The sequence below is a fragment of the Pseudopodoces humilis genome, chromosome 18 (genome assembly GCF_049639895.1).
Source record: "Pseudopodoces humilis isolate 2021_Gansu_Grassland_sample_001 chromosome 18, ASM4963989v1, whole genome shotgun sequence".
NCBI classification, from domain to species: Eukaryota; Metazoa; Chordata; class Aves; order Passeriformes; family Paridae; genus Pseudopodoces; species Pseudopodoces humilis.
In genome coordinates this window covers 8,246,991-8,270,296 of record NC_142217.1, presented here as the reverse complement: position 1 = coordinate 8,270,296, position 23,306 = coordinate 8,246,991, and the positions used below count along the sequence as shown (strand labels likewise).

At 39.6% G+C, this 23,306-nt stretch overlaps 1 protein-coding gene across 4 annotated transcripts in view; it reads right to left on the bottom strand.

Annotated features, from left to right (window-relative positions):
- PLA2G10 (phospholipase A2 group X) overlaps nt 1–23,215 on the bottom strand; it is a 29,612-nt gene extending 6,397 nt beyond the window's left edge. The window contains exons 1-4 of one of the 4 annotated variants that reach the window (XM_088064022.1): nt 22,466–22,599; nt 22,272–22,362; nt 21,749–21,844; nt 21,416–21,575 (exon numbers count right to left, since the gene is read on the bottom strand). In XM_088064022.1, coding sequence (XP_087920148.1) covers nt 21,416–21,500 — 85 coding nt within the window. In that variant the 5' untranslated portion in view covers nt 21,501–21,575; nt 21,749–21,844; nt 22,272–22,362; nt 22,466–22,599. Of the gene's footprint in view, nt 1–3,270; nt 3,469–21,415; nt 21,576–21,748; nt 21,976–22,271; nt 22,363–22,465; nt 22,600–23,155 lie in introns of those variants that run through there. The other 3 variants (XM_088064024.1, XM_088064023.1, XM_014252531.2) reach the window with 3 other exon arrangements.
- Between the last annotated feature and the right edge of the window lie 91 nt (nt 23,216–23,306).

Genomic DNA, 23,306 nt, shown 5'->3' with positions numbered 1-23,306 from the left:
GAAACAATAGAATTTAAGCACCTCATGAAATCACCTTAGTAAGAAATTCAATTGGTTTGTGTGTGAAAACAGTAAAAAAACACTTAGGAAGAGTCCTGAGGCAGCAGTTAGTGCTTTCCTGACTCCCATATCTTGTCCCTCGTGCTTTTTGGGCATGTGATCTAGGGGCAGAAGTGTTGAAACAAGGGTGTTTAAACTTGCACATGCAGCTTTGGCTGTTGATTAAAAGCAATCATATCCTGAGGAATTAAGAAAAGCTTCCTTGCTGTGTAGTCGATTGCAGTTTCATTTCAAAACTGCTGAGTTGCCACTAAACTTCCTTGCTAAGACAGTGAACAGTATCTGTTGTGCATGGCTCCTGTTCCAGACCATTACCTGTATGCTTAGTGTGAAATATTAGTTCTGGGTAGCAGAAGCATCCATTTGATAATAAACAGATTAACCTTATGATAGACTGAAAGTGTTATCTTTATTGTCAGTACAAGTTCAGTATATTCTGAGCTGAAAACCCTGCAATAAAGCTGCAGCATTACAAGTGACAACTGGTTATGCTCTTCAGTATTTAGTAATGGTTACTCTTTTAGACAGCCAGTAGTGTCTGGAGGAGCCATGGTTAATGGCAAAGCTGGGTTTGCTCTGCATGACCTTGGGGATTCTGAAAAAAGTGAAGAATTTTTACATTGTGTCTCAGTTCTTGGCAACTGGGGAAGGATGGTGTAGGAGAGATAAAAGTCAGGAAGAAGAAAATAAGAAATTTCAAGTCATGTTCCTGGTTTCATCAGAGAATTGTTTGCTAACTTGGGACAATTCCCAGTCCCTTGATTTAAATCCATGACAAGTAGAAGTGATGAACTGACTGGTACCTGAGGACCTCAAGTAAAATATGCCACATGTCTTAAAGAAAAGGACATAAACCTTTTGTCCTTGTAATATATTTGTATTACAGGATCTGGACATCCAATTGTAAACCAGCACAGCATAGATACTCTCAATATGATAGTCTGTCACAACAGCTTCATGAGCTGAGTTAATGCAAGCAATGAAATACCATTTGAGAATGCACAGAACTATGGAAACAATCAGAGTATCAATATGTTGATAATGATGATGATAACATCAGTATGTTTGCCATATAACAAAATCTCCAAAGTGTTTTATCAAATATGTTGTGGAATACAGTTAGAGAGTAAGTTGATATTCTGCATATTTCCAAATATTTTATGATTAAGGTTTTGAAATCTTCTGTGTTTTTTTTTTTGTTTTATGAAGACTTTGTGACTGAGAGTTTGATTATGCACTCCTGAGTTGTCCCTCAATATCTAGTTGGATTTTTGGATTTTGTCATGCAGATTGTGTGCATGCACCTTGTAGGTAGAGAAAAAGGGAGTGAGCCAGATTGTATATATTTTAAATTAATTGCTTTATAAGGTATAGAAAAAAAGAACTGTATGCCTTATAGAAACCTTAGATTTTGCTTAGATTTTTACTACTTGTTTCATAAGCCATCAGGAATGGCCTTTTTCACCTCATTTTACTGCCCAGACAACTTACATGCTATCTCCAAAAATTCTGGTCACATGTAAATTTTTTAAAAGGTTAAATTTGCCCTTTTTGGTACTTTGGACCAATTGGGAAACAGGTGAATTGCATTTCCCGTGCTCCTCACTGCCCACGGAGTGAGTGACTGAGGTGCCTGACTCAGCTATCAGAGCGCAGCCAGGCTCTCTGTAATGAGCACTCAAAGCTGGCAGAAGCAGTGATTTCATTGCTTTCCTTAATGTTCTTGCTGAGGTTTGTGCCATGCAAAGGATAAAGTCTGGAGGATGATCAAAATGCAGAAGGAATCATAGGGGCAATCTGAAGTCACGAAGTAGAACTGGGGCAGGGAGCTTGGTGGGGCCCTAATTGGCCCCATTATGCAAGCACCTTACCTTATGGGCTTTAATCACACAACTGCCTCCCCCCAGACCCTGCTCCATTCTGTGCCCAGAGTCTGTTCTAGCAATGAATTGAGGCTCTTCTCTTAGGATCCTGCTATTTGCTATTTGCAAGATTTGGTGTGGTGGTGAATTTGCAAGCTGTGTAGAAATGAATAAAAAAATACTGCAAGAGAATCTTTTACTTAAGGATTTTATCCTTACAGCAGTCACAAAGGTTCAGCATGAGGTTAATTTAATCACTGTAAAACAATGCCTGTTGATGTTTACAAATAGTAGGCTCTCAGCCCGCTGAATGTCCTGGGGTTGGAGTACCAATCTGCCACAGCATTCAGCAAGAACCAGGCTTTGAGCAGTTGAAGTTCCACGTAATTCTACATAGAATAGGTTGTAGGTAAAATTGGGTTCCACCATGTCCCCAGGGGAACCTTAAGTCAGAGGATGTGTTTTTGTGTCAGCCCACCTACCTATCTGAAAAAGAGGGATGATAATATAGTTTCAGAGAAATGAGTACAATCAGATACTGTACTGATGAATACCTCAGAAAACCTACGAGGAAATGGACCGTGAATTGTTACAACTGGTCTTTAACACTGATTAATAAATAGGATGTAGGAGACCAAAAAAAAATAATTAAATATTTGCAAAGTGAGTAATTGGCTGTGCAAAGGTGTGAGGCAGGGGTCCTTTAATTATATTCTCACATTATAACTCATTCATGAAGAACTGATTCATTTTTCAGAATAACCCAGTTAGGGTTTTGTAGGCAGTCTCAGTTCTACCAATTAATTCCTGCTTCTGAACTGCTTAGTAACTCAAGAGCTCTGCGACAACTCACTCCAGTACCCGGAGAAGAGTGGGAGTAAAGCTACTGGCCTTATAGAAATATTGTTATTGAACGTGCAAGCTGCAAACTGATTTGAAGCACGGAAAAGTTCTTGGTTAGCAGAGTTGCACATTACTGACGAACTTTACAGAAGTAACGTGCGCCCTTCCAGCCCCGCTCCCGTGGGCAGTCCCCGGCTGTCAGGGCAGCTCCGGCCGCCGCTGGCAGCGGCAATCGGGGCTTCCCGTGGGCGAGTCCCACCCAGCTGTGCCCGAGTGCTGGCCACCTGTCACAGGGACTGTTCTCCGTCGTGGGAAGACAGGCACTTCCCGTCACTGTTTCTCCTAAGACTCCTTTCTCTACCCCTCTTCCCACCTGCCCCCCGATGCTGCCAAGCCCCATCCCACCGGGTCCGAGCCCGCGGAGGAGCCGCTGGATGGGGCGGCTTCCCTGCCGGGAAGGACCGTGTGGATGCCGATCCCCGGCCCGGGGCTCTGCTCTACTCACCGACCACCGGCAGCAGCAGCAGCAGCAGCAGCAGCAGAGGGGGCAGCGGTGCCATGGGCAGCGGCGGGCGGGGGTACGGGTCCCAGCAGCGGCGTGTACTCGGCAGCGGAGCGTGTACGTGTGAGCCGCAGCGGCGGCGTGCCAGCTATAACAGGCTGCTTTCTGCCCCGAGCCGGGTCCCCCGGAGCCGGAGCCCAAGTCCAAGCTGTGCTGTCCATCTGGCCAGAAGGGAGGAGCTGCCGCTGGAAGAGCCGGCGAGAGCTGGGACCTGTCACTCGGGCAGCGGAGCGCGGTGCAGGCACAAGGAGTCACACCCCGCAGGTCTGGGATGGGGCCGCCTCTCCGCTCCTCCACACCTTTCTGCTCTGGTAGCTATATTTTCTTTTTGAATTACAGCAGTAATTTTATCTAGATCTGAAGAGGAAAGTAGGAACTGTGTTGTAAGTTAGTCTAGTGGTTAATTATAACCAGTGCTGAAGACGTGCTCTATCTGGAGTCTGCATCAGCCAGACTTCATCTACTGATTACTCCTTTCCTTGGATGACTAAAGAACAACCAACTCATAAACTGGTTACGAATATTTGTAGGTTGATAAAAACTTTTTAATTGTACCTCAAACAAAATAGACTCTTAAAGTGAGTATTTTTTGTACATTGTATTATATTTGCTTATTTTTCCGTTCCCTTTCCAACCTTTGCATTATTTTGTAAAACATATTACTAGGTATCACAGTCAGTTTCATTGCCTCTCTCCACACACAGACAATACCACTTGTTTTTATGTGATTTCTTCTGTGTTCATACTTTCCAAGTATTTCTTCAGACATTTTACTATTGCACTGAAACCAGTGCATTTCCTGTCAGTTGTTTAAGCAATCAGGAGCCCTGAAATTCAGAGTATTGATTTTGTGTGCATGTGTTTTGTCTTGTGGTGTACATACTATTTTTATTTTTTTTTTGCATTATTATATTCCAGGATATTACCCCCATAGGATCCCACTGAGGCCTACACTGCTAGGATATGAAAAGAGAAATAAAACTAGTTTTATTTATGGCACTTACCAATAATTTTTTCTTGGTCATGTCATCTATTGGAGAGCAGCTGGTAGCTTGGTGGGGGGTTTTTGTGAATGGTATTTTCATCAAAGAAATAAAATTGTTTTTTCATGCACGTACTGAGGGATAATTCTATTTTTTGCATTAAAATGCTCTGATTTCTGTTTTATAACATTCCTCTTTATTCAGGAGAGGTGGAAAATCATATGTGATGTGATTCCAAGAGACAAAAAGCATGCACAAACAGATCAGATTTGTTTTTGTTATGCTCTCATTAATCCAGGCTCTCTGAAATGTTTGTGTTGGCACTGAGGTGAGGGTAGCGTGGGATAAATGTGGAACATTGATCGGAGGCAGGATATTGATAAACAATTGTACACCTGGTGGGCCTTTGTGCAACCACGTGCGGAACACCAGGCGAGGTGTGGCAGCTCAGCCAGGACTGTGCATGGCCCCTGGCAAGGCAGAGGGTGACAGTGTGAACTCCACACAGCAGAAGCAGGGTTCCCACCCAAGTGCTGGTGCTCTGCAGAGAACGGAAGGTTGCTGGAGGCTGCCTGTGAAGCCCCGATGCCTGGCAGATCTGTACCAAGCAGCTGCAGGTGCTGGGACAATGCTGCCAGCCCATCCTTCTTCCACCCCTGCGCCTGGCTCTGGACAACATGGGGAGCACACCTGCCACTGTGTCCTAACACATCTGGAGTGGAATATGAGTGAAGTGGGTTGTATGGCAATCAGAAAGGTTGCTCATGACCCTTATAAGTGTTGGTAGAAAACCCATATGGGGAAATTTTTTTAATTTTTTTTTTTTTAAGATTTCGTTGCTATTGCCATCAACTGGGTCATGGCAATTTTCCTATTACTCATGGAGTCACATCGCTAATTACTGTTACTCTGGTCTCGTACTGTCACTTATACTTCATTTGTTTACCGACTCTTCCGCTCAATAAGTCACACCTATTAGAACACTTTAATGGTGTCCGAGAGCTGCTTAATGAAACTTCCAGTTGAACACTATCCCATCCAGCATACCATTGCATATGACAATGAAAACAGTATCTAAGGGAGCAAGGTGAATTACATTTCATGCTGTACTTCAGGAGGGTGACTGATGCAATGCGTTAGTGCAGCTGATATATTTTTGTCTGAAGAAAGTATAACCTTATAACCACTGAAAAATCAAATGAGACTGAAATCAGACTACAGCTGCTTCAATCAGAAAGTACACAAAGATGTGTAGGGACAGAAACTGTATACAGTGATGAAGTAAGGAATGCAAGTCATGAGTTCTGAGCCCTATGAGTATAGTAAAAGTTCAAAGGAGAACATCCAGTGAAATTGGTGAGAGGAGGGGAAACCTGATAGAAGGAAATACGTTTATTGAGGCAGAGCTAGATTGTCCAGTTAATTGCCAGGCATATGGCTAAGAAAATATACTAGTAACAGACTGGGAGTTCATATGGATTACAATGACAGAATAATGTTTTTTAAAATTATATTTAGTTCCCTTTAAATTTCTTAATTAAAAACTTATGTGGCAGTGTAGACCTGTCATATTTCTTTTTGTAGTGTTTCTTTTCTTCTATTGGAAGCACTTGGAAACTGGCCTAAGTCATATGTGACAAATAGCATTTTCCCTCTTACTGATGAATTCTTTTTGACTGTCAACTGGAGCTGTGCAGGGGTGGGGAGAAGCATTTGCTTTTCAAATATACTTTCTCAAACAAGGCTGCATGTGCCTTATGATTACTTTGTTTTTAAGTCTGAGAAATAGATTAATATAATTGAGACACATGGCTGTACTGAGGAACATTCTCACAGCATAACACTGCTATTGGTAAACTTGTTAAATGAGTTCTAAAAGCCTCATTTCTCAGGGTCCAGGATTATGTACATGCAGGAAAACAACAGAATATAATAACCCAAAATGGTAAAATGTTTATGGAAAGTGCTAGAATGGCTTAAAATATAGTTAACGTAAGTGCAAGTTATCCACTACCCTGTGATCAGGTGAAGATAGTGATCGTACAAAAAGTGTAACAGTAGATTTCCTGCTGACTTAACAGCTGAAAAACTGCATTTTTGTAGTAATAATAGTTCCGTTATTTTTTTTTATTTCATAAGAACAGTTATTCTTCTTGAGAAATGAAAAAGCATAGCACCTACCTTAGTCAAATTTATATATACTCTGCATTTAGTTGTTGTGAACCAATGTAGTGTTGCTGCTGCTGAGTACAGAAGTACTAGGGTCTGTAGGTGTCTAAGCAAAGTGCTAAAATATGCCTACAGCATTAAGCATGTGGCATTTAAGCCACAGGACATACTCACTGCCCCACTGAATTAATGAACTAATAAAGAATGGTGAAAGAAATTATTTTCCCATTGTTAGAGATGGGAATGGAGGCAGGCTGATTTGCTTAAGGTGCTTTATGATGGCTGTAGCAGAGCTGGGAAACAGGAATTTGATGTTTTGCATCCCAGGTTAAGTCCCAGATTAGGTTCTTCTGTGACACTGTCTCCTGGAGGAAAATAAGGAAAGAAGCACATGCCTTACTGTGAGGGTATCAGAATAATTAGAACTGAAGAGTTACTTCCCAGCAGTTAAGTCAAATAACTGCATTTACTTGTTGCTATACTTGGTAAATGTCTCCAAGTTACCCCATGTCTTCTTAAACATTGGACTGGGACAGAGATTCTGCCTGGAATGTATTCTTTACAAGTGTGTGTTCCTTCAGACACTAAGTGTCCACATAGTATGTAACTTTTTTATAATTTTTGTCTTCATAAAAATACCAAACCAAACAGCCTTAATTATCTGAGTATTTGTTTGGAAATATTCAGTGCCTTTGTTCCCATTTTTGGAGCTTTGGCTGGGTTTCCTCACTTTCATGTCCTTCCATCTTCTCTTAGTTCCTTTTCACAACCAATGCTTCCTGTTTATCAATGTTTTCTTCAGCTAATGTTGTAGATGTTGTCCCAAATTGTAAAGGAGTTATAAACACAAGTTTAGAGAGACAAGCTCCATGTGGAAGATTACAAAACATTCTGCTAAGCCATTTTATAGTATTTAGCAATGTACATGTATTATCTCAGATCCAGTTCTAGCATACACAAAAAAATCCAACTTTAAAACTACACCAGCCTCTGGCATAACTTGTAATGTCTCTGGTAATACTAAGTCTCTGAGTAGCACAATATGCCCCAAGAGAATTTTGGGGATTGTGTCTGTAGTGTCCTTTCCATGCCCTTTGGCAGCAATGTTACTCTGTTCATGCTGCAAAAACACCATGTAGTGTGTCACTGCCCGTAACAGACAGTTTTGTGCTGGAAAGGTTATTATTGAAATGTTCTTGAAACTGCAATAATGTCTGCAGAGGAGCTGAATTACTCCTACAGTTTTCTTCTCCCATGCTTTTAGTTCTGGTTTTTTCCTGATCCCCATTCTCCCCTCTGCTCCTTTAGCACAAGAGCTGCTGGCACAGAGTCCATTCTGTCCATACCACCACCCAGGCAAGTAACAAGACTGCAAGAACTTCTCCAGAGTACCACGTATTTACCGATGCAGTTCTGTCCATTTTTATGGCATTGAAATACATTGCCTGTCTTGAGCAAAGGCACACACTGGAGATGCTGGGGAAGGACTCTATATATAATTTCCGGCTTGCTTAGCTCTTCGGTTCTGACAGTCATCTCTGCCTTTCAGAAGATTTGCACTAAGTCAAATTCTACGTTCGGCATTTGCATCCAAAAAAAGACTCGTGACCTGCTTCTTGTGGAATTCAGGGCTACTTCTTATTTTATATCTTGAGAAAAAAAGAGACTTGGCAATGCAATGTGAGTGTGTTTCTAAAGCAAAATTTGAAGTCTCCAGCATATCTCTGGAAGGATATTTGACTTGTGTTCTTTATATAGGTTACATCAACATGGACTCTTGAAATGGCTGATGTAATGACCAGGATGATGGGATAGAGTGACCTCTCAGCACATTTGTGGGTGATACCAAATTGGGGGGAGTGGCTGATACACTAAAAGGCAGGGCTGCTACTCAGACATACCTAGTCAGACTGGAAAAATTAGCTCTTGGGGACCTCATGAAGTTCAGCAAAGGCAAATGCGATGCCCTGCAACAGGATTGTCATAACCCCCCAAGTGGGACAGGCTGGGAACTGACTGGATAGAAAACAGTTTTGTAGAAAAGGAGCTGAGGGTTGTGTTGGACAAGCTGAATGTGAGTCAACCATGTGCTCTTGGAGCTAATGTGCCCAGCTGCAAACTGGGCTGAGTACCACTGGTGTGTTTGGAGGGAACTGATTCTTCCCCTCCATCTGACCCTTGTGACACCACATCTGGAGCTCTGTGTCTCATTTTAAGAAAGCCATTGAAACACTAAATCAAGGCTACCAAACTGCTCAGGCAGCTGCACTTCATGACCTACAAGATGAGAGAGCTAGATTTGCCCAGGTTTAAAGATGGTGAGTGGAGATCATCATGCTGTGAAGCACTTCGTAATGGAAGGGTGTAAAAGAGATACAGCTACATTTGTCCCAGAGGGGCTCAAGAAGCAATGAGCACAACCTACAGCAATTCAATATAGGAAACAATTATTTTTATTTTTTTTAAGGATCAAATATGGAAACAATTTGCCCCAAAAGGCTATGGCAGCTCCATCCTTCAAGATATACATAACTCAATTGAACATCACTAAAAGCAACCTGCTTTAATGGAACCTGCCATGAGGAGAAAGCTGGACTACAAAACCTGCAGAAGTCCCTCGCCACATACACAATTCTGATACGGTGATGTGATAGAAGACACCTTCAAATTAGCAGTTCCACCCTGCCAGGGAAGGAGACTCCAGTATCACTTCCTTTTGCCTAAAGGTTTTTATGAAACTATGGCCTGTAGGCAGGGAAGGCAATAGGCCTGTTCTGCAATAACAAATTAATTGATAATAATTTTTTCAATGTATCACCAAGAGATGCAAATGCACTGAGGAAATCATCTGTACTGAATTCAAACAGACTTAAGATTTTGCCTGCTTTTATTATCTAGACAGCTTTGCCACAAACAGAAGCAGTGCCCTTTTCATACTTTCCTACCATTTTAATTCAGTTATGAAATCCCATTTCTATGCCTTTGTCCTTGTCAACCATTTCTGAATCTTCTTCCAGTTCTATTTTTACTGAGACTGGGGGGAGGCTGCAGAATTGAATGCAGTATCCAGGGTGGAGACAGGACATGGATTTAGAGAGACCGCAGACTACATTTCATTTAAGAGAGAAGAAATTCACAGTTATGTGTAATTTCTACCATGTCTACTGGCTTTTCATTGTCTTTAAATGTTTTAAATTGCTTGTAAATAAAATGAAAATTTTTTGTTAACTGTTTATTTGTTCATATCTTAGTTTAATTCTTCACCCTGTCAACAGTGAACACTGTATTGGTCTGGTCAGTCTTTCTTGTACTCCCTCAGCTGTGCAGTTTTATAGCAACTGAACCCATCAGGATAAAATCCCTAAGTAATGTGTCCATCAAAGGAAAGCTGGCTAGAATGTAGCCCTCTATTGTTTCAGGCTAATCTGCACAAGAGCCCTCTTATTAAAAACCCTTGGTCTTTAAACATCATCCAGACTGCTTTGGGAACTGGGAAGTTACTGAATTGACTGTTGAGGGTCAAAAAATCCCTGGAAGTACTAAGGGGTAGGGAACACAGGGATTAGCTAGAGAATTTAGGAGTAGGAAAAAAGTGAGTATAGGAAAACTTGTATCTTAAGACATGTAAGATCAAAAAGGTGCTAAATAGTGCTGAAGAACAGAGTATGTGTCACTTGTCAAGTAGGTTCTGAATCTCTTATCTCAAAGTCTCTGTGGGATCATCTCCTACTTTTATTCTTTGCTTTTGCAGAGTGGTTGGGATGAGAAGTAATTGAACCAGAGAACTGTCAGCACTAACATCATGATTTTCTATACCTGAAATAAACCAGATACTTCAAATCAGCCAAAAGATACAAGAGTCATTTGCTGAGAGCATGTGACACCGAGTGACAGCACACAGCAGGAAGGCTGATCAAAAAAATTTTCTTTAGGTACCAGCAGCTGTTTGATTTTCAGTGAGAAATGGGGACTCAGTAGAAGGTAAGAATTTAAACACATTCTCAAATCTGGACCAACATATAGACCAACAACTATGACAAACATGTTTTCTATATAGACCTATTTTCCACTGCATTGGAAGGCAATAAATGCCATGGGTACTATACAATATAAACAAATTAGAATAATTTATAGAACCTATAATTATAAAGAGTTAAGCTTATGCTTCTTTGGAGTATCAATTACTAATTTTCCTTTCCAATTACAATTTTCCTAAAACTCAGAAACATTTTATAATTCTATAGACTTTATATTTCCTTTAAAAAGATCAGTTATGGACAAAAGAAGACATATTCAGGACACTTATGAGCAGAAGACTTATAGGCTCATTGCCACAAAGACCTAAGGAAACAGTGGAATGTGAAGGAAGCTGCTGAATTGAAGCCCCAGTACCTCATACGTGTGACAGTGCTCAGGGAAGGGAAGATGATATTTAACTCTGTAAGAGTTAGATGAATCTTCAAAAACAAATAGAACTAGTGCATAATTGATAATAATAGTACAGACTGAAAACTAGCACACCAAGGGGTTTGGCAGTCTTCAGGCATTGTCATTCTTTTTGATTTTATTTTAATTCAAGGAGGATGATCATTGGATGACCAAGCACCAGAACAGATGGCCCAGAGTGGTTGTAGAGTTTCCCTCACTGGAGATATTCCAGAACCAGCTGGCTGCAGTCCTGTGCTATGTGCTTTGGAATGACCCTGCCTGAGCAGGAGAGTTAGCTGCATGGTCCACTGCAGTGCCCTCCAACCTTACCCATTCTGTGATTCTCTGACCTGATCCATAAATTGCTTCCTTGGTTTAATATAAAACAAATTCCTCATGGTGATACTATATTTACAGAATTTCATTCTGAGCCATCCAGAAAAACTCTTATCTACAGATCCTGTGACTAACAAAGTTCATACCTACAAGAACTGTATTCTTTAAAATAGCATGTATGAAGACTATTGTTCCTACATATAAAGGAGAAAAGATTTTAATTGCATATAAAATGCCATCATAAAATGAAGAGACCAAATACCATGAACTACCATTTGTACCAGCAGTGATGGAACCACCATTCTCTTTGCATTTACTGTATAGAACAGGGGAGTTTGCTGTACTGTGTGTACCAGGCCTTGCTAACTGGCATCAGGATGAGCAAGGCAGAAAGGAAAAAAAGGAGTGAGGAACCAGTCCCAGTAAAGCTTTAAAATTAATAGTTTTATCTTCAGCTGTTAGAGGTGTGAATCTTATTAAATGCATTTAGATTCTTCAGAGGGCTTATCCTACAATACATATATGTAGCATCCAGTCAATGGTGATCTCAAGCCAGTAGTCAAAAAAGTGACTGGGAACAAAGCAAACCAGTTCATTTCTCTGACTCGTTCTTTGGTAGCTTTCTAGTTTCAAGTCTAGGTTATAGCTTTCACTGATTAGCCTTTTAAATAAATAGACATTTTCCCAAATAGACATATTACAGTCTTCATTAAAGTCTTTCAGATAGTAGATACTAAATATATTTTTAGCTTTTTAGGGTGTAAACCAGCACATTTTAATGATGTCTCAGTTACTTTACCAAAGTATCTTCATCTAAATTATGCTGAATGATAAAAATTTTGTCTAGCTTCTTTTTGTGACTATGATACCCCAAAAACAGAATATGGTGCATGCAAAATTTTACGCTGACCATATTCAGATTACCTTTTAAAATAAACAGCTTGTGCGTACTTGGCATTTTTACTTCACAGAGCAAAACAGTTCTGCATACACAGAGTACTCTGAATTCTGTGTGTCTGCACATAGAATCTGCATATGGAAACTTAATGGTGATTTGATGTTGCTGTGAGACTCACAACCACCTAATTTCCTAATTCTGTTTGCAATTCTTTAATGCCACATTAACGTTTTAATGTTCCTCTAGTTATCTCCCCTCTCAGAAAGAAGATAAACCCTTATTAGTTTATGTGCCATGTAATCCGTAGGAAGGATTTGCCTGGGACAGATAATCTTCACTTGTGTTGAAGTCTTATTTAGAATGGAGGGTCAACTTAATTACATAAGCAGGCCTAATTTTTATTCCGTAAAATACTTGATTGTATTTTTGTTTAAATTGGTTCTTTCTGACAGCCACAAAAAAAAAAAACAAAAAACCAACCCTGCATAGTTTTTATCAAAAACCCAATGGCCAACACTGCACATCACTCTTCCAAATGCACGGACATTCACGGATAATTGTGTGCAGAGATGCTGCCAAAAATCCCTTTTTTTCCCATCAGCTGGGCTTTTTCTTTTATTTATTTTTGTTGAAGCAACATATAGTTTGTCTATGGATGCATGCAAACATGCTTTGCATATTTATACAATAAAGTAGAATTCAAATGTAAAGCAATGTAAAGTAGTTCATTCTCTGTAATGTCTTCATTCCTGTTCCTAGGAGAGGGAATGCATCTTAAGATCTAAATAGCACAAGCCCTAAATGATCACTTCTTTCATATAAGGAGAGAAACATTTTCTACCGTAGCACATATATTGCATCCCCCCCTCAGTTTTCTGTAATCTGCATAGTTAGCTGATTACTGCACAACTGGAAGGACTGGAATTAGGTGGGTCCTTTTATGATCATTATGACAGCAAGTTAAAGGAAGAGGAGGAGCTGCAGCAGTCCTAATTTTACTTGAAATACTGGACTTAGAAATCTATGTGAGAACACTGAGTATCACAGTCCCTTGGAGAAGGACTGACCTCAAAACAAGTGTTACTGCTGTGCTGCTGCTTTCAAATTTTTGGTCTTTGAATTTTGTGTTTCATCACTTTGTTCTGGCCTTTGCCCATCATCTTTTTATCTTTGGCTTCTTAAGTCACTTCTCATTTGTTCAAGGAGCTGAAGGTCAGATCATCTGATCTAACTTGTATGCCATAGGCCCTGAAATTTCTTGTACCAGCCCAAGTAATTTCTCTTTGAGCAAGGCGTATTTTCTACCTGCTTAAAGCATATAATTAAATTTGGAGTCACACAACATTAGAAGATAAAGAATTTCCTGTTCTGTTATCAGAAGAGCATCTTGTAAGGGGCCTGTGTCTGGAAAAATGCTGAATGGAGTAGGCACCAGAAGTAGAGACAGGACAACCTAATTAGGGAAGGATTTGTTTAAAACTGGTTGACTTACTGTAAAATGGGACTGCAGACATTTGGAGTGTGTCATATTTTTATAGTAAAACCAAAATTTAATAAGCACAACTTTTTCCCCTTAGAAAAAATGGTGGGCTATTAATTGAAATATTTGTTATAAGCAATAATTTGGACCTTTCAGAAAAGGAAGGAATGGTGGTAAGTTCAATACTAAAATGTTTCAACTGAGTGTCAGAGAAGGTTTAGTCTTCAGAAAATAAAAATAAAGTATAAATGGCATTTGTTACAAGTCAGGTTCTGACCTCAGTAAAACTAGTACATACCTAAAAGGTAACAAAAATGTATAAAATTATCTAATGTCTGAGATTCAGCAGTTTACAGAAGAAAATATATATTTTTAAGTAAATAAATAATCACAGCTGTCTAAGTCCCATTTTACAAATTTAAGTAGTGAGACTCAAGATAACTGAAGCTCTCTACAAAGTCAGTGGTAAGCTGCAAATCTGAAGAGCTCAGCTGCTTGTCATTTTCTGTGCTGAAGTCTGCTAGTACTGCTTATTGATCAAGAATAACAATGCTGTGGTTTTAAAGAAAGGCTGACATGCCCAGACGATATGAATATAGAAAAGCCTCAGAAGGCAGGCAACATTTCCTTTTAAAATGGCTTCTAACAATGCTTTAGTATAATTATACATGCTCCAGACTGAGGTTTGGAAGAATGTTAGTTCTCCTGTCAATTATAAACCTTCTTTTGTATGCAGCCAATGGGTGGGATGCCTCCATTTGAGAGAGCAGCATTCAAGTAAAAACCTCAACCATCCAAGGTTTGTTTTGAGTCTTACAGCACACAAACTCGAATTTTGTGAAAGCCTATGGTGTTAGAAACTGAAAAATGGACTTATAAAACAGATTTTAAAGGAATGTAAAAAGTGAAAAATATAAAAAGTAATTAGAGTGAAGTATGAGAAACAGCAGGACTGCCTGTTGTAGCAACTTCAACCTTAATGGCAGTGCAATTCTGTTGCAATTGCAATTGTTTCCTAAAAACATTACCTCATGTATCTATGTCCTACCTTGCAATAGCTGTGTGGACTGTGTGAAAGGTCTTGCTGCTCCATCAGTGCCATTATTTGTAATGGCTACTGTAAACTGTGTGTTCTTCTGGATTCTCTTCCATACCTCAGAATTAGAACTCCATAAAGCCAAGGATATGTGTTAGTCTGTTAGTCCACTGTCATGGAACTCTCATCACTTCTGATATTGCCTGGTTGTAGGAGTAATCTGTATACACTGGGATGCTTCCAATCCAGCTGACAGCTGCAGTTATGTCAGCACTATTAAATTAGGCAGAGCTAAAACAGTAGTTCATACTTGCTTCCCAAAAGTCTTGAACGGTGTGCTTACTAGGGAATACTGACTCTTTCAAGGAAGAAGAAAATGTGCTAACCTTATTTTTAGATACATTAAGTTCTTCAGCAGAAGTCTCTGAGAAATCACTAATTTCCAAGCATTGTGTTGCTTATATGGCAAACCAATTTTAGCCTGAGATTTTATAATTTTAGGGTCATATTGGTTTGAATGTAGGAGAGGAATGCAATGCACAGTTCTTTATGGAAAATACTTTCCTAGGGTATCAATGGCAGCATTCATAGGATCATGGAATGGTTTGGGTTGGAAGGAACCTTAAAAATTATCTTGTTTCAACCCCTTCTGACACAGGCAGGGACACACTCCACTAGCACAGGAAGCTTTAGGGATGCAATCAAAGAATTCTCATGCTTTCTTGCTCCACTTGTATGACTTCTTTAAAATGCTAATCCTTCTAGTTTGACAAAAAAAAGTTAAAATGATTTTACCCTTTTTATATTTTAAAACACTACTTGCCCAAGAAAAGTCAAGAATTGAAATGAAGATTGCCAGGAAGAAATGAAAGGTGAATTCTACCAAGAAAATTTACCTGGAAAAGCGTGAGTGTTTTAGGAGGCTGGGAAGACTCTTTTCTCCCCTGGCCTCTGAAGAAAATTTATCTTAAATCCTGTATTTTGGTAATGATTGTAAAGAAAACAAAAAAAGCTCTTCTCAGTTTGATGCTCAGCAATATAAAACTAGAAGTACACTGAAAGCATCAGCTAATTTTATTCTTGTGTTTCTGCAGAGGTATTTTCTTTGAAAGACCCTAGTCAAGTCTGGCCACTACTTATTAAAGTTTTACTTAAATTCAGAATTAATCAATGTATATATAAAAATGATAAAAATGTTATTTTTGTAACATAGCTTTTGTTTCACTACATTTCAGGAGACATTATTAAAATTTTTTTCAGTATTTTCTGCAACATGAAGCAGAATGATAGAAAAAGAAAAGCAAACATTACTGTTGGGGACTTGAAACTCCAATTGCTTGCAAAGTGTCAGAGGTGAAGATAAAGAATTTAGTTTTAGAATTACATTTTTATACTCAGACAGCTTGAAGATACCTTGCCATTTTTACTTGTGCTCGTAAACCTGGGTTTTGGATGACTCCTTGACCTTTTGGAATCAGTACGACAGTTAAGATAAGCTGATGAATAAATGGTTATCCTGTTTGCAGGAATTAGGGTATTGGTTTATAACTGTGCATCATGGTGGCATTGTCTATAGAGTGCCTTAGCTTCCTCCATAGTACGTGGAGAGAGCTGAGAATTCGTAAGAGCCAATATGATCATTGGGGAATTTCTGTTTTAGCCACAAGGAAATGGTTAAGCAAGGCAGAGTGGTGTAACATTTAGCCCCTTTGACCTAAGACTGGAGAGAAGAAGACTCAGTGCTGATGTGTTAATAGCTTTCAGGATATGAGAGAAACAGTTTAGAGGCTTTGAAGATGTTTAACCTACTTAGCTCACCTACAAAAAGGATAATCTGATTGCCAGCTTCAAGAGGATTGTAAGCAACCTCTAGCAGTCTCCTGCAAAACTTGCTTCAGAGCCATCATTCCTGCTCAGAGCAATCTAACTCACCAAGTGTGTGACTTAGCATTTCACTGTGGTTCAACACTGAGCCAAACTGATTGTCCCTATGCACTGTGCTTCGGTTCATTTGATAGAGCTGTCTCAGAGCATGGGACTCCTTTGGGGAATAAGACAGGAAGGTGTGCTCCAATCATGAGATTCAATCCGTGTGTTCAGACTAAATCTATTCCAAAGTTAACCCCTGAAATGTGCATTGAGGCTGAGCATTTGACAGCTACACAACATTTGCTTTATGAAAGGGCTTCATTTGGACAAGTCTGCTGGCACACAGGCATGAGCATGTGCAAAGCCAGCAGCACCTTCCTCTCTGCTGTCTCTTGGACAGCTTGTACTAAATAAATGCTCCTAAAAGGCACTCTAATTTGCCTTTGACATTACCAAGAGATTGAGATCTTCAAGATCTTGGCAAAGCTAAAAAACAAAGAAAGGTTTATTCTGGCAGGAAACTCCCTGTGGAGAGAGGTAATCCTCAGTTCTGCTGTGTTACTTGGCAAAGTACCATTCTTTAACTGGATTAGACAACAAACCATTGTTTCCCCCTCCCCCATTTTCCTTATGGGCAGATTTAAATCTCATATATAACCTGTGACAGAAAAGCGATCAATTCACTTTATCCCTGTTCCATCTTTCCAGTTATAGCAGAGCTCTCTAGCATTAAAGACCTGTTGTAGTTGACCTCTAAATAGAAAGCAAAGCAAATATGGACGTCAGGTGAAAAATCAAGATATTGAAGGTAACTGAAACATAGCTCTAAAGTACAGATACAATGAGCATAATGCATTGAATAAAACACTTCCTGAGTTTCATGCTAGCAGTAGATGCAGTGACAGTCTCTGTCTTCCAAAGGAAGTAATCAGACACACCTTATATTGCTAAATTAGACAGTGCAGCCACAGTTACAGAAAAGCAAATGATAAAATTGAGACGTGATGTAAACAGCTGAAGCTCATGATAATGGGTTAGCTAGTTACAACAGTGATGTAAATATTATATTAGCAAACAGGTCAGAAAATAGATGTAATTTTCCTCACCTTAATCTCCAAAGCCTGTTTATTACATACAAATGAGAAAGCACTTCTGAGAAAATGGAATAGAATAAAATAATCAAATAGCATAGGACATAGATTGCTACATTTAATCATTCATAACTATAATAAATATCAAGGGAAAAAAGGATTCTTTTTAAAGGTAGGAAAAGTTCTAGCTTGTTTTTTTTTTTAAGAGAAACTGAAAGACTAGCATAATATAAACAAAATGAGAAATGTCTCTGAAAGAAGAGTTGACAAACTAAAAACTTCATTATGTGCTTATCCTGCACTTTCAGAAAGGGTCCTTAACTCACTAGACATGAAGTGAGAACTGCCCACAGATCTGAACTCCTGACTGCTCATTACTTATAATCAGCTAGGATAAATAAGTTGTTGTTAAATCAAGAATTGAAGCAATGTATATATGATTCCTATTGAAATACAGCCTTTTTGTCCACACAGTTACACTTCTCCAATTGTAAGTAATTTTACAAAGGTATGACTCCCTTAAGCAAATAAAAAAGCACCTTACAAGATTTACAGATCTTAAAGAGTATGCAGCATCAAGGCTCATAAGGTGGAAAACTGAATTTTATCTACTAAGAGCCTGCAGAACAGAACTTTTATTTGAATCAGATTTATTTACTCTTTACTATTCCTTGTTTGAAATAATACAGAATCTTCCATTTAATTTTAAAACCACATTTTCAAAGTTCTGTGTGTTTGTGGATCTGCAAATGAATCTTGAATTTTGTAGTCCAGCAAAAAGCTTTATTTGCAAATTTTTACATACTTTGGACAACTAATGCTTAGGAAAGCCATCTTAGCTAGGCACTTTGATTGCAATTAGTAAAATATTAACTACTGTATTATTAGAACAGTGTGCTAGAAGAGAAGGTTTGGGTATTTGCTGTAGAGACATTTTCAGGAATGGCTTCAGTTTTGCCACTCTTCCTGTCTAAGTGTGTGTGTCACCATCAGGAGACAGTCTATGCTGCAACACCACCCACAGCCAAATGATTCTGTCTCTTATCCTCCCCCCTGCTAAAGTGAGATGGAAGAGTTTGATTTATTGCCAAACGTACTGAAAGGTTTGAATAGCTTAAGATACCTCCGGGAGTAAATTTAGCTGGGGAAAAAAAAAAACTGGATCCATCTCCCACCAGCCCATTATAACCCTTTAGAGAAGGTTAAACACAGAGACTGGCAGTACCTCACACCCTTTTTGTTTTATTTCTGGCTAACAGAAGATCTCTAACCAGTCACCCATTTGAAAAATGGCTGTGTTTTTTCTGCTCACATCCTCATTAGAGCAGTCATCCATGACTTTGTTACAATGCAACATATTTTACTCATGACTCTCCTCTGAGGCTAAAGCTCCTGATGGTGGCTGGCATTCACATTGCAGCTTAGCCCTCCTTAGTATGTCTGCTTTCTGTGTGCTCATACACTGCACTGAAACGGCTTGACTTTTTTTTTATTTTTTTTAAATTCAAGCAGTGCTTTTTAACATTGCACCTTCCAACACAGAGGAATGGTTGCTCCTCACCTGTCGTGGGCCGGGTCAGACACACCCCGGGAGGGACTCGCCCCCCCTGCTGGCACGTGGCAGCGAAATCTCCCTTGGGCCCAGTGAGATAATCCATGGCGAGGCAGTACGGAGGAGTGGCTTGTTACGGGGGGGTTAATTTTTGTCTCGGATTACAATAGACATATTGAAATCAATCCAAGATATTATCTGTTGTAAAAAACCTACAGGTGTTTCACTGCCTTCCACCAGTTTCAACAAAATTTTAACATGCAAGAAAATTTAATTTTAAAAATGTCAAATAGTTTCCCAAGGAAACTAAAAGGCTATCGGTAACCTCAGGCTCATACCACAAAAGTTACAGTTTAACTTGCATTGTAGCTGTTGTCAAATACTCTGCTGCCCCTCCACCACGGTCAATGTCCCAGCGATAGCAGAAATCACGTCTCTGTCAGGGCATGAATGGTATGCAAAAAGCAACTGAACCTCAATGGTTGTTAGACTGACAAGTAAGAAACACAGCTCTGTAACATCCCATTTTGTTTAGCTGGAAGATACTGATACACTGTTTAGCTCAAGTCTAAGGGTAACCAAGTTATTATATAGGGTAACCAAGTTATTATATACAGATGTTTAAGAAAGAAGAAGCAAAAAAGTAAGAAAAAAAACACCCTAACCTCTTCATTCATACACAGGTGTCGTCTGCTATAGGATATTTTGTCTTGCATGGATTAAAAAAACTATGCAGACTGATGTAGTTTCTGCTAAAGTAAAAGTCATCCTATTTTCATGGCTCAAATCCATAACTTGACTGGTAACTGCTAGAAATTACAATGTAGAATTTCATTAGCATTTAAAAAGGAAAAGCTGTTGCTGTTTCAGTGATGCAGCGGGTCAGGGTTTTCAAAAGCATGGTATGCACATGAGAGAAAAAATAATATACCAAAAAAAGCATAACTGGCATGCAATAATCAATTTTTTTATGACAGACATACTAAGAATCCATCACTGCCAACCAAAAAGCAGAAATAAAATCTAATACTGGCAATACCTTTAGCAAGAGTCCTCTTCCATATGCTGGCAAGCTACAAGAATGTACCATAGATCTTCCTGTTCTGGCCAGAGAAATGCTCACTTATCTCTGGGCATCCTAAGCAAAACAGCTGTGTCAAGTGGTGGCAGCAAATTGACTTTTAGAATGTATTACACTAGACTATATTTAATTTACACATGATTACTTTGACTAAACAGCAGCATTTTGGCTAAGTCACCTTTGGAAGGGAATCGTTCATGCTCTAATTTAGTTCAGTTTAATTTTGCAGATTTCTCTTCTCATAAAGTCCTAATATGGTTTAAATATCTCAGTTTAGTTAATTCAGGTCAATACCCCCAAGTATGATTTCAGCAAAGGGGTTTTCCTTTTCACACTCTCTGTTTTGTATAAAGCTCTGTCTTGGTTAAATTTTATAGACTGTATACATTCTTTGTTGTGGAGTATTTCCTTGGGTAGCAGCTATAATGTAAATTCATGTCTGATCACAACTGACTCTTTTTATAGATGTTTAAAGAAAAAAAAATGGAAATCTGCTGGTTTAATTATTCAAGGAGATTTTTTCCTTCCCATGACACATGCAGAGCTGGAATAACCATATATTCCATAACCATTGTTTGAAGAAAGAGAGTAATGCCACCATCCATATATTTATTATGTAATTCTGAGCCTGGGAAAAATCAAGAACTTTATTCAAATTGAAACAGCAAAATCAATAGTGTTTTGAAGGGAGTACATTCCTTGAATTATCTCCACACATAAATAACTTACATCAGAAATTCCAGCGAATTGTAATCCTCATGTCAGAAAGTGCTGCATGATAAGGACTTCAGATGCTGCAGATTAAAGAATACACTGGAAAAACTTAGTTGTCTTCCACTCATCTGGAACTATCATTCACACCTATGTAATCCTCTTGATCAGTGAGCACATAATAAACATGGGTTCCAAAACAATTTACTTTATAATACTTGAATTATAAAAAGTCAGACTGGTTTTGTCTCCTCTCCGAAAGTTTGTTTAGAGTTAAAAAGAAGTCCCTTTGCTTGCTTTGTTTAATAAATTTATTCTAGATTTTATAGGAATGTAACTTTCAAAGTCAGGAACTTGTTCAATAACCACCTAACAGTAACACAAAATTTATTTTGTCTTCTAACAATTTGAAAGGCAGCATACTTATATAGACATTTTAGTAATTTAACTTTACCTGATGTGACTTTCAAGCTCACATTTGCAGTCCGTATTACATCTGAAGTATTCCCAAAAATAGTCAGGAATTCCCAACAGGCCATTCTCTCCAGGTGAACAGTATGCAACAAATCCTAACAGTAGGCTTGGAAAAATCAGCAGCATGATTTATGTAATACCTATAAATCAAAAGGATTAACAGCTAAGATTAGTATTTTCATTGTATTACTACCAGCCAAAAGATTTTACCTCAGCAGTGGTTTGTTCTGAATGAGAATGATCATAGTCCTTGCTTTCTTAGGAGGCTTTGTGTTCAAACAATTGTAATTTGGAATTGGATAAGCTTTCTTACCATTTTTATGGTCTATTTCATGGTTTATGATCCATGGGTGTAACTGCTGTTCTATGCATGATCTTTTTTTCTGTTTCTCTCATGTCCCTTTAGATCCTGCAGTAAGCAAAAGTCCAATTTCACCATGACTCTTAGGGATCCGTTAAATGCCATAGTATACACTTAAACACTGACTATTTAATATCTGACTCCTGTGATTGAATTGTCACACTTAGTCTCAAGAATAACAGAGCTGAGATCAGCAGGAGGCAATTCACTCTTTGGAGCTGGGAAAAGCCTCAAGGCAAAGCTTCAACAATTTAGACATAGCCCCTCTAAGGTAATTCGACTGGAACAATGTTTAATACATTAATTTATTAATAATTAATGTTTTAGGCCTCACCAGGTCAAGGAACTTTCCATCAGCATAACTCCACCTGATAAAATACTAATTGGATGCATTCCTTCCTGTCTTGATTAGTAGTAGTTAAATCCTCATACTATACTGGTTAGAACTTATGAAGATTTCTTTATGCAGTCCTACCATACGGGTCACATCAGTTACCACAGTATTTGTGGGGACATCTGTGCAAGACTGGTCAACTGCAATACTGATATTGCCATCACTAATGTTGCTGGAAAAAACGGAAACAGAATTAGAAAATCCTTAGTTGTAAAGGACCCACAATGACTGAGTCCAGCTCCTGGTCCTACACAGGACAGTCCCACAAATCTCACCATGTGCCTGAAAGCTGTGTCCAAAGATTCCTTGAGCTCTGTCAGGCTTAGTGTTGTGATCACTTCCTTGGGGAGCCTCTTCAGTGCCCAACCACCCTCTGGGGAAGAATCTTTTCCTTATATCCAACCCAGACGTCTCCTGACACAACTTCAGCCATTCCCAAGTCCCATCACTTGTCACCAGAGCAGAGATCAGTGTCTGCCCCTCCACTGGCCCTCATGAGGAAGTTCCAAGACCACAGTGTCTGACTTCAATCTCCTCCAGGCTGAGCAACCCAAGTGAATTCATACCACAAAAGGCATGAGGTACAATGAGGTAGTAACACAAAAGGTAGTCCACAAACGGCTTCCCCTCCAGACCCTTCACCATGTTCATTATACTACGAGAACGCAATTATGTCCAGTCCGACGGGGAAAACCCAATTCCTCTAATTTGAGAGAGCACTGAAAAGAGCTCCAATCCGGCCGTTCCGTGAGCAGGGCGTATGTTCCACCTGCCCGGCCCAGAGAAGGCGTCCCCGCCTGACCTGCCGCTGGTCAGACTGACCGCGGCCATCGCTTAAAGGAACGACGGCACAGCGCCCCTTGGGCCTCGTGCGCACTCAGGGGCTTTTACCAGGTAAAGACATTTTTATTGTGTGCGTTCCGACACCACAAATCCCAGGTGACACCAAGCTATGGAGCTCATACCCGATCCCCTCGGCGAAGCGCGGCCCTACCACCACACCACCCTCAGGGCAGCGGGAAGCGCGCACGACGCCAGGCGCACGCGCAGCGCCCCCGCGGCCAGGAGTGACGTCACTGGGCGGAAGAAATCCCGGTAGCTGCTCTCGTCAGGCCG